Source organism: Lycorma delicatula, chromosome 13, assembly GCF_047948215.1.
Source record: "Lycorma delicatula isolate Av1 chromosome 13, ASM4794821v1, whole genome shotgun sequence".
NCBI lineage: Eukaryota > Metazoa > Arthropoda > Insecta > Hemiptera > Fulgoridae > Lycorma > Lycorma delicatula.
The window spans coordinates 17,575,887-17,588,850 of NC_134467.1; the positions used below are offsets into that span (position 1 = coordinate 17,575,887).

At 30.4% G+C, this 12,964-nt stretch overlaps 1 protein-coding gene across 2 annotated transcripts in view; it reads right to left on the reverse strand.

The window, feature by feature from the left end:
* Window positions 1-6,449: 6,449 nt before the first annotated feature.
* The window catches only part of LOC142333833 (phospholipase DDHD1-like), a 62,681-nt gene continuing 56,166 nt past the window's right edge, over window positions 6,450-12,964 (reverse strand). For both annotated transcript variants that reach the window (XM_075381384.1, XM_075381383.1), the window contains exons 9-11: window positions 10,394-10,602; window positions 8,628-8,717; window positions 6,450-6,981 (exon numbers count right to left, since the gene is read on the reverse strand). In XM_075381384.1, the coding sequence (XP_075237499.1) occupies window positions 6,632-6,981; window positions 8,628-8,717; window positions 10,394-10,602 (649 nt within the window). In that variant the 3' untranslated portion in view covers window positions 6,450-6,631. The remainder of the gene's footprint in view (window positions 6,982-8,627; window positions 8,718-10,393; window positions 10,603-12,964) is intronic.

Consider the following 12,964-nt stretch of genomic DNA (forward strand, 5'->3'; position numbering starts at 1 on the left):
AAAAGCATTTGTAACCACCTCAAAACTGTGTAAAACCAATTTAAAACATGTTTTTCAAGTAATTTTTATAATTTTCTATACGTTCACAATCCATTTCAGATTTACAATAGAAAAAACAAACCATCATTAATGAAAAAAGAGTAGTTAACTGTGCTTTCAATGACAGTGGATTTAAAATAAAATTCCATGATCTTGGTTTCGCCCAATTTTGGAATTCATGGTAATGAGAGTTAAATTAATCGAATTATCTGAAGCATCGAAAATCGTTACGCAGTTTTCTACAATCTATCTTTGTTTACGCTCCTTCAAATGAAAACAAAATACAGAAATTATCTTAATGTAACAGCTAATTTTCGATAAAAGTCTATCAATATTGAGCCATATATCCAGGAATTCTACAAGGACCAACAATCTCAACCATTTCATTAAAAGTAACATAATTAAATCATATGATTTATTTGTTTATTAAAGATAAAATCTTTTTTCAATGACAATTCACTTTTAATAGTTTACTTCCAATTTAATTATTTTCATTTGTATGAAAATCATGGTTTTAAATTTATTACATCACTCTCCATAAAAAAAGATGGTGTGTGGGTTTGTTTCTTTATTGTATATGTTCATATTTTAATTTTAGCTTCTATTGGTGCAGAATGACCAATGGTGGTGTACCAGGTGGCTGCGCGCAGCGCACGAACGATTCATTCATTCAAACAATTTATACTTCTCGAACAATTCACTTGTTTGTATTATTTATACTTCTTGATATGAACAATTTATCTAAAATTATATTTGTGTTTTGAGGGTAAAAAAGAAAACACTGCTTAGAGCTGTGGTAAAGAATTACAACTCAAAAAATAGCTAAAAATGTTCAGGATTTTGAAGCCTTCGTTGTAAAGGTTTTGGTTGTTAGTATGTTAAATTCATGAATGTTATTTAGTTCCAATTGTCAAAAGCACATGACAAAATCATGTGTAATAAAACATAAACCACATAACATTTTTGCAGCGAGCTGTAGGTCTGCCTTTTTTCTGGTTATAAATGTCACAATATGTCCCAGTTGGTGATAATAACCACATACGTTAAAAATTGAGGGCTATATAACTTAATGGTCTAAAAGTTTTGAATATTTTACTGGATTTTGGGCTTAAAAAGATTAAGAAACACTGCAATGAAGCATTCATCACTTTTGAAGTGAGCTGTAAAAAATTAATTTTAACTAATATGAAAACATTACATAATGTTGAAATAAAATTTTTTAAATAATATTTAATAACAAATAAAATTTCAGATAAAATATTATAGCTATTAGTAATTCAGAAGGTTGTGTCCAAATCACAATCAGGCTGTAAGTGATTCACACGACATAAAATTAATTTCTTAATACCGTAAAGGAGGTAGAAGAATTTTGTTATTTGGGAAGTAGAATTACTAAAAATGGACGAAGCAGGAGCGATATAAAATGCCGAATAGCACAGGCGAAACAAGTCTTCAGTCAGAAATATAATTTGTTTACATCAAAGATTAATTTAAATGGTGGAAAAGATTTTTGAAAGTATATGTTTGGAGCGTTGCTTTATATGGAAGTGAAACTTGGACGATCGGAGTACCGAAAAAGAAAAGATTAGAAGCTTTTGAAATGTGGTGCTATAGAATGTTAAAAATCAGACGGGTGGATAAAGTGACAAATAAAGAGGTGTTGTGGCAAATCGATGAAGAAAGAAGCATTTGGAAAAATATAGCTAAAAGAAGAGACAGACTTATAGGCCACATATTAAGGCATCCTGGAATAGTCGCTTTAATATTGGAAGGACAGGTAGAAGAAAAATATTCTGTAGGCAGGCAACGTTTGGAATATGTAAAACAAATTGATAGGGATGTAGGATGTAGGGGGTATACCGAAATGAAACGACTAGCACTAGATAGGGAATCTTGGAGAGCTGCATCAAACCAGTCAAATGACTGAAGATAAAAAAAAAATTACCATAAACTGTAATTTCATATCAGTCTGTTGTTATTATAAGAAAAAATTAAACATTTTGTAAACTATCAAAAGAATTATCTTTCTTTGTTATGTATTAACCCACATATTAATTTTCAAACAGTTAATTTGATCTGCATTCTAAACCAAGTGTTGAGATGACACGTTGTTATGGGAAAAACAGCAGCAACGTAATTCCCATTATAATTTAATCTGGTATTTCATTTTAAACAAAAAAAGTAAATAGTACCAACTCTACATTGACAACTTAATTTTGGCGTATTTTCATCTTTTAGAAATTTACAACTGTAGTCTTCTTCATCTTAGGAAAAGTAATGTAAGAGAGTCAGAAACAGTTTCCTCTTCATTTGCTTCCAATTTATTACTACTTAGCAAAATAATATTTAGTTAACATTAAGTTAATGACTAATCAAGCCCCTCTTTTCATAAACAATGCAATTCAAAAATTGGTTTTCCTTTCCGTTAGTATATAAGAAGAGAGATACGAACAATCATTTAGTTTTTTCTGGATAAGAATAATAATTGAGATTCATAACTACCTTACAGCTATTTATGACCTGAACATAAATTACACATGAGTTAAAAAATTAGTATTAGTTGAATTTCAGGAATATAAAGTGAGAAAACTTTCCACATTATCAGATCTTCAGATATACCCAACTGTATAAACAGTAATATTAATAATACTATAGATTGTGCTTGTGGATTTAATATGATCCATTTTATAATACACAAAAAACTGTATTTTTAATGGGATTTATAACTGAGATTTTCTGGATAAAAGGTGATAGTAGTATCACACAACATATAGGATGATAACTCTAAGAAAGTTTAAGATGAACAGACTTATTCTAAGTCATATTATAATTAAAAATTTCCTTGTTCATCTATAAAAATCCATCATGTAGTCTTTTATCAATTTTAATTTTTATAAGTCAATAAAAGTGTAATTGGGACATACATTTATGCAATTAAATTGTATGATCAGATGGTATTTGTGGTCACCTACAAATCATATTACTATAATTGAAGTGAATTAAATCCTCTTAATGTAATGATCAATTTTAATGACTATAAAGAGATTCTTAACACTTTGCACTCTGATGTGTTCTTTATAAAATGTCTTTTGGGGTCGAGTGGCCAGTAGTACTGGAAACCACCATTTCTCTGTCAACTGGGAATTATTTGCACAGGTACGATTCTCCTGGCTCGGATGGCCAGTAGGACTTAACAAAAGAAATGTTTCTCTTTATTCTATTTCAATCAATTTAATTTTTTCTGGATTGTGCTGAATCATATCAGCCAACTCTTGAACTAAGTAGACACATTAGTTTCTTGCCTGTTATGTCTTGTCGAGTCATTACTTGGCTTTACAACCTTTATCGTAGTTCATGTTTGCATTTCGCTGGTCTTATCTAAAGTACTGTAACGTACAAAGAGTGTATGTAATACAACAAACTTTACTTGTTCATTTAATGTTTTATTATTTTTTAATCTGTTGTAATGGGTGATTGTGAGAATTTAGGATCAGATGACATTAGAGAACTGTTGTATGAAGTGGACAAGTATGATACTGAAAGTGACTCAAATCATGAAAGTAATGTAGATTCCAATTTGGGAAAACTTTTTAAAAATATTGTTATTGAAGAAGCTGGCTACGAGGAAAATAATAATGCAAATTTTGAAGAGGAATCAAGTGGTGGGCAAGGAAAGTGTAAATGAGGAAGCAGTAAGTAAAGGTGTCAGGAATGAAAATGGTTGGCAAGAATGGTCGGTAAACAAAATTTTTTTTAAAAATTTAAATGGTTAAATAATAGTGATTATAAACTGCCAGCCAGTCAAAATTGCACAACACCCATTGATTATTTTCAGTTTTTTTTCAAAGATGAACTATTGACAGAAATAATTAAAAAACTAATATATTAGAGAGGAAAAAAAAACACTCCCTTAAGGAAGAAATCTATGTGGTGGATGTGGAAACACATATTACTCCCTGAATCCAAAGATTTTGTGAGAATATTAATTATAATATGGATATGAATGATAAACTCAAGATAAATGACTATTTTTCCATCGACTGGGTAGATTATTGTCCATTTCTTTGTAAAATGTGAAATAATCTATCCCCGTTTTGCATAAGGAAAGATTTCAAAAGATTTTTTGGAATCTACACATAAGTCCTTCCCAATTGGACCAATTGTAGGGACATTATCTTGCTCTGGAAAAGTAAGAAATGTTCTTTTGTACCTTGATAAAAAAAATTTAGACAGTTTTATTTATTTAATAAAAAAGTGAGTGTCGATGAAAGCACAGTGGACTTTAAAGGTAATGTTTTGTTAAAATTATGCAATAAGGACAAGCCAATTAAATTAAGGATAAAAATATTTGTACTTTCTGAAGCTAGCACAGGGTACATTTGTGCCTTAGAATTGTAGTTTGCGAAGGAGATTACAGATCATATGGAACACCAAGACTTAGGTATCACAACCTGTGTACTTTTGCATCTTGTAAATAAATTAAAGCAAACATATGGTGACATAGAGGGACTTCATGCGTTCACTGATCAATGGTACACCAATTTAGATCTGATTACGGTACTTCATGATACGAAAGTACACTTAACTAGAACGATGAGAAATAAAGGGCTTACCAGATCAGGTACGACCAAAGAGGACAAATAATAAAAATGGACAAGGTAAGAAGATAAACGTTAATGTAGTCAAATTATAAAAAGGTGAGATTAACACATTTAGGAAAAAAAACAAATATTCCCTTTTGTTATAGAAAGACTCTAATGACGTCACAATGTTGAGTACGCTTTACAACAACACAACCAAAACACTTAGACGGATGATTAAAAATGGAGTAATACATAATGTAGAAAAACCAACAGTGGTATGTAAATATAACAAATTGATTGGAGGAATTTTCATTTCTGACCATTATATTTCAAGATGCGCATTTATCAGAAAATCACTGAAATGGCAGAGGTAAGATTTTCTGGTTATTAGAAACTGGAATTGTGATGCATTTCTCTTTACAATTTGAATCAAGGCAAAGGAAAAGGGCAACAATGTATATTTAGAAAATAATTAATAAAACAACTGGTTGGTAATTTCAGAAATTTAAACAAACGAAGGCGACCATGGTAATCAGAAGAAGATGAAAGGTTAAATAGGAAACTGCACCTACCATATCCACTGGAAGGAGGAAAAGCAAAAGACTGCATCCATTGACAGGAGCGCTGGTGGAGTGAAAAAACTATGTGAATTTTACTGTAAAACTTACAAAAACAATCCTGGGTTTCATATAGGACAATGTTTTGAAAAGTATCGGTAAAGAAATTTAAACCTAACTAAAATTTAAAGAACTATGTATGTCAAGTTAAAAGTAATGTTTCATTTTTCAGTCTAACAAATATAACTATTATTTTTCAGCTAATCAAAAAAAAAAAATTAATTAAAAAATATCTTTACTTTTTAGTGTGACAATAAATAAGTGTTTGTAAAGTTGTTAATTTCTTTATTTTTTAAAATTAAAACGCTCGATAAAAATATTTCAGGTTATACTGAAAAACAATTGCAAGCTGGTGATACACAGCTATTATAATGGCGGCTAAGGCAGCATAAGAATGTAAATGACCAGCCAGGCTGGCCATCCAAGCTGTGTGTAAGTTCAGTGCGGTTGTAACAAGGAACTAACTGGGAGTGGCGTATGACTGGCAGGACTGGCCATCTGAGTGCAAAGGTGTAAAAATAAAAAATAAAAATAAGCTTTTTATCAGAAAAATTTCATATATTAGCAAAAAGAATGCTGCTGCTGCATTCATTTAAAAGCCGATATTGGGAAATTTTTTAGAACTTGCTTGTATTCATCTTTAAATTTTATTTGTTTCTAGTGGTAAAAAAAAAATCTCTTTCATAGCAAATAATTTTAATCATGAGAAATGCCTACATTAAAAAGATTCAACCTCTAACAGATATGGGTTTTGATTCTTATATTTCCTGAGTAGATAATTATTAAAAGAGATTTGTCAATTATACTGAAAAATAAAAAAAAAAAATTATTATCTATAACCATTTAAAATTTAAAGATTGCACGAATTGGGAACCTTATTTTCCAATTTCTCTAATAGATTCCAGGACTTTTGATAAATGAAACTTACATAACATTACAATAATATTCCAGAATTTTACATTTTTTTTTTTTTTTTTTTTTTTAGTTTGTTTCATTATAGTATATATTTCTAAAATACTGAAGTAATATTTTAATATAATAAATCAATAATTATGATGTTAAAAAATATTCAACAGAGCATAGTTTTTTACAACTGAGAGATGGAAATTAAATGTAAATATTAAAAACAGGCTGTTGAGCTGTTTAGAACAAAGTAATAATCTTTTTCAATATCAACATATATAAATTACACAAAAAAAAATTAAGCAAATTTTACATTACACAAAAACCTATATTATAACAATAACAGTTAAACATCAATATACATACAAATTTTACATACATTTGTTTAAAAAAATATATCATTTAATCTGTATACAATGAAACAGTAATGTTACATTCCTTTTATATGTATATAGATAACAAAATCATCATTGTAATAACAAAATATTATCATGCAGACATATCAATTTTATTAAATTTATCATCATCAGTTGGTGAAATAACATTATTCGAACTTGTATTGGATAGATTAGTAGTACTATTTGTCGGCAAATTATTAACACCAGATATATTAGGTCCACCTGAATTGTTACTATTAGCTGAAACAGAATTATATGTATTAGATGAACAATTAGCACCGCACAATTCAATATTTTCTTCTAAATCTGGAAATATCTGAGTTAATATAAAATAAGCAACATCTGGATTACTCCAATAACCGGTATGACTTGTCATCGCACTCCAATATGATATACCGACTGATGATGACCGTAATACATAATCTAAACGATGTTCCAGGCCTGTAAATAAAAAAATAAATAAACATTATATCAAAGAAATAAATAAACAGTATAAGTGTAAATCATGACAAATATCAAATTATTGACAAAAAAATCAATAGGGAATAAATATGGAAAAATAAATGTCACCAACCACTTTAATTTCCAACGACAGATTATAAGCAAACCAGGAATAAACAAAGCATCAATTAAGAATAGAATATTAAAACAGCAAAAGTTTAGATTTATCACCAAAGATATATACAATAAGAAGAATCTCTACAAGATCATGAAATTAAGACATTATACAACAGCAGAAAGACCAATAATCTCGTATGGCATGGAAATCACCTAACCAATATTGAACAATTGCTGAAGATCAAAAGAAATTTACTAAGGAAAATTCATGATCTAAAGATAACAAAGGAAGGATACAGTATGAAATCTAACAAACCAAAATAAAGGATATCTAGAAACAGTGATAAGGAAAAGAGGTTAAATTTCTTGGAGCATACAAACAGGATGGACTCGAACAGATAAAATAAATAATTCTTTGACAAGTTGTGGAACATGAGAACAGATTAAATTTCCTGAAACAGACGGAAAAGGATCTACAAAGGATAAGCTTGAAAGAAAAGGACTGTTGCGATAGAGATAACTACCGAAGAATAATTTACAATATAAAAACATTCTTGTGGCAGAAATAAGGACAGGAAGAAAATGAACAATTACAAAAAAACGAAGCCGTGATAAAATAATGAGAAAAAATGGAACAAAAGAAGATAAGCTAGAAATTATATTTGCATGGTCCTAAGTTAGCCATTTTGCATAAAAAAATATTTTGATCTTAAACAAGAATCAATTAAGAAAATAGGAAAATGGTTACATTCATTGTTTCTTTAGGTTGAAAGTAGAGATAAATTATAAAAAAGAATAAACAACTGCAATTCATTGTGGTATAAGGGGCAGGTGAAGTGTAATGAGAGAAAAAAAGTTATACAAAGTTACAGGACCTGCCATCTTGTAGTTTTATTACATATTTATCGTATTACTAACATTCCAAAACTCATTCAGTCACCGTCTTTCACTTTCTGCCAGTCACCCGCCATTGAGTTGAGTACTCCCTATGTCAACATGTCTTAAAACATGTAATGACTGAATTTTTAACAGTGAAAAAGTGAACACTATTGACAATCTTCATCACATATGGAGAATAAACTATTGATCCCAAAAAATGTGAATATGTAGTCAATAAAATTTTTGTATCAGATGCGGTAAAACGAATACTGAAGAAGAATCTTATAATAGTCAACCCGTTTCTGTGGCTACTGAGATCCACTGAAAGGAGGTGAAAAAATTTCTTTTGTTGCTTCTAAAACACGTTAAAACATTTTAGGAGATATTTGCGTCATGTTCAACAATCCACAGAGCCGATAATCCTCTAACATGATAATGCATGGCCACACACATTGCGTATAACCACCTAGGCTCTTGTGAAGTTGAAATTTGAATCTATTCCAAATCGTTCATAATCACCATAGTCTGAAAGAATAGATGTAGGTTCAAGAATTGAATATTATAAAATCCATTTTCTCTAACCTCTATATTAGAACATAATCTAAAATAATTCCATTATTTCATGAAACATTCTGTATAATACAACTTACCTTGTGTAGGTGAATCCATTTGCTGTGGAGAACTTGTTCCTTCTTGGTTTTTATGACCACGTACAAGGCTCCATATGCTCCAACCACGTTCTATATTAAAAAAAAAGGAAGAACAAATCAAAATCTGTACTTAAAACAAAAACTTATTATTATAATAATCTGTATAATTTAATATTTGCAACCAAATAATAGGTAATCTAAAAAGTATTGAGTTTTTCGCACACAGGATAGCATTAGCGTATTCTGGAAAAAACTGAGGAAGGTCAATCATGACATTGCTAATGACCTAAACATCTGTCACCAAACACTGTTAAGCTGTTTTGAGAAAGCTGGATACAAAAATAAGCTCAAAGTTTGGGTGCTACATGATCTGATTCAGAAAAATTTACTCGATCGAATTTCTTAGTTGGTCTCGAATGATGAAAAGTGTATAACCTACAACAACAATGTGTGAAAAAGATCACAGTTGAAGTGAGGAGAAGCTCTACAGTCTACGGCAAAGCCCACACTGACACCCAGGAAGGTTACGCTGTACATTTGGTGGGATAGGAAGGGCATTATGCATCACAAGCTGCTACCACCAGGCAAAATGATAAACTCAGACCTATACTGTTGACGATTAGCGTGATTACACCTAACAAAAGAAAAGACCTACACTGGTCAATAGAAAGGGCGTCATATACTGCGCTGACAACACCAAACCGCATAAATCATTATATTTTTTTTTTTAACTTTGGGACCACCGTTATGTATTGCTTCAGAGAATGAGATGAATGAAATGTAGAGTGTGAAAATGGAAAATGTCATGCGTAACCGGGATTTGAACCCAGGACCTCCGGATGAAAGATCGAGACACTACCACTCGTGCCACGGAGTCCGGAAAATCTTTAAAACCTGTCAGAGATTAAAAGAACTTAATCGGGAGGTTTTAATGCATCCACCGTATAGCCCAGACTTAGCATTCTCGGAGTATTATTTGTTTCAGTCTTTGAAGAATTCCTGGAATGGTGTTAAGTAGTTTCAGAAGAGGCCTGTGAAAATCACATGACAATTTTTTGATCGAAAACCACAGTAGTTCTACAATTATGATTTTGCCAGAAAAATGGCAGTCATCGCAAAAAATGGTGCATATGCGGTCTCACAATGTTATTTTCCAATAACCATAAATGTGTTCTCAATTTTGACCTCCAAAGGCTCAATATATTTTTTAGACAATCTAATATTAATAAATTTATTACCACAATCTTATTAATTCAACTATGAAATAGTTCAGGATGTCTAATAAACAACCATCTGGTGTTTTTACATGAGTTTTTGTTATCATCCATCAAGGTGAAAAATGTTAAAACTGAATCAAAACCTAACATTACACTACAATCAATATACATTTTTAAGTATCATGTGACATAAAAATGCATAAATTCACATATGAACAATAAAAACTAAAACCATAATAAAAGTAAATAAATTTTTTAAAAAATTGGTTCTTTTCAGTTACTTATCAAAATTTCATTTTTCATAACAATCACCATAATGAATTTGATAAAAAGTTGCTTAGTTTTATCGATCATTAAAAGTCCAAAAAAAATATACAGCTCAATAACATTTCTTTGTGATGATCATAAGTACTAACCACTTACTGACTGTCCAAAAAAGATAACATCAGAAATCCTAAAAAAAAAAATATATCCATGACAATTATTTTGAAGATCATTGAAAAATGTATAAGAAATTGCTGAATTGTGGACATCTCAACTTAACTTTACCTCTGATAGGCGTATCAGTTGGCGATACAGATGATTCATCTTTTGGTGTTGGAGCTGGAGTTGAACCGGCTGACGTATCTTTCTCCTTATCTTGCTGAACAATTAATTCTAAAGGCATTTCACTGTATGGTGTACGTTGCAGTGCATTATGTGCTCGTATTTGTAGTGGAGCAATTTTACAATATTCTCTTACAACAAGTGGTTCTAACCTAATTTACAACAAAAAAAACTATGGTAAAAGATTATTATTATTATTATTATAAATAATAAATATAGCTCAATTTTTTAAGCACCAATGTATGTAATGGCTGGTTATTATTATTTTTTTTAATATAAACAATGCAACATATCCATGTTAAAAGGTGTATATATATATATACATAAATATGAGTATACAGAATGTCCCTGGACGTATTCCCTGAACTTCAGATACTGATTCAGGACACCAAAATGAGCAAAAAATTTCATATCAGTCCTATTTTGCTGTTTTCCTTCTAGATGCCATTTTGTGATTTTTAACAAAAAAAATTATTTCTCAGGATCAGGTAAACCTATTTTAATTAAATTTGGCAAATTTAATACTAGTGTCTTATTCTACAAAATAAAAAATTGTGAAAACGTCACCAAAAATTTCAAAAAGGCAGTGATCTAAATTTTTTAATTTTCAAGTGTGGTTATTTGTTCGATTAAATTTTTACTTATTAAAAAATGTATTAAGCATTTTATTTGAATAAAATGACACCTCATTTGTAAAAATTTGTTGACAAAGAATGAAATTATTGCAGAAAATGAACCTTTTCTTTCTTTTTCCTGTTTAGCCTCTGGGAATTAGCGTTCAGATAATACTTCAGAGGATGATATGTATGTATGTACTTTAGTAACATCTAGTTGTGCACCTCCTCTTTTGAATGCAATTGACTGAACCAAAAGTGTCCAAAAAAGCCCAAAATTAAAAAAAAATCTATATATATATATATATATATATATACACACACACACACACACGAGTTTTTTTTTTGTCTTCAGTCATTTGACTGGTTTGATGCAGCTCTCCAAGATTCCCTATCTAGTGCTAGTCGTTTCATTTCAGTATACCCTCTACATCCTACATCCCTAACAATTTGTTTTACATATTCCAAACGTGGCCTGCCTACACAATTTTTCCCTTCTACCTGTCCTTCCAATATCAAAGTGACTATTCCAGGATGCCTTAGTATGTGGCCTATAAGTCTGTCTCTTCTTTTAACTATATTTTTCCAAATGCTTCTTTCTTCATCTATTTGCCGCAATACCTCTTCATTTATTACTTTATCCACCCGTCTGATTTTTAACATTCTCTTATATCACCACATTTCAAAAGCTTCTAATCTTTTCTTCTCAGATACTCTGATTGTCCAAGTTTCACTTCCATATAAAGCGACACTCCAAACATACACTTTCAAAAATCTTATCCTGACATTTAAATTAATTTTTGATGTAAACAAATTATATTTCTTACTGAAGGCTCGTTTAGCTTGTGCTATTTGGCATTTTATATCGCTCCTGCTTCGTCCATCTTTAGTAATTCTACCTCCCAAATAACAAAATTCTTCTACCTCCATAATCTTTTCTCCTCCTATTTTCACATTCAGTGGTCCATCTTTGTTATTTCTACTACATTTCATTACTTTTGTTTTGTTCTTGTTTATTTTCATGCTATAGTTCTTGCGTAGGACTTCATCTATGCCGTTCATTGTTTCTTCTAAATCCTTTTTACTCTCAGCTAGAATTACTATATCATCAGCAAATCGTAGCGTCTTTATCTTTTCACCTTGTACTGTTACTCCGAATCTAAACTGTTCTTTAACATCATTAACTGCTAGTTCCATATAAAGATTAAAAAGTAACGGAGATAGGGAACATCCTTGTCGGACTCCCTTTCTTATTACGGCTTCTTTCTTATGTTCTTCAATTGTTACTGTTGCTGTTTGGTTCCTGTACATGTCAGCAATTGTTCTTCTATCTCTGTATTTGAACCCTAATTTTTTTTAAATGCTGAACATTTTATTCCAGTCTACGTTATCGATTGCCTTTTCTAGGTCTATAAACGCCAAGTATGCCGGTTTGTTTTTCTTTAATCTTACTTCTACTATTAATCTGAGGCCTAAAATTGCTTCCCTTGTCCCTATACTTTTCCTGAAACCAAATTGGTCTTCTCCTAACACTTCCTCCACTCTCCTCTCAATTCTTCTGTATAGAATTCTAGTTAAGATTTTTGATGCATGACTAGTTAAACTAATTGTTCTGTATTCTTCACATTTATCTACCCCTGCTTTCTTTGGTATCATTACTATAACACTTTTTTTGAAGTCTGATGGAAATTCCCCTTTTTCATAAATATTACACACCAGTTTGTATAATACGTATATACGAATATAGGTTAAATTTTAATCTTCAATATCTTTGTAATTATTTGCCTAAATTTTATAATCTTTTGCCTGGTTTTATTTCCTCCACTTAGTTTAATAAAAATTATTAATAATAAATAATAATAGTAAATTAATACAAATTATTAGCTTGCATTACGGTGCA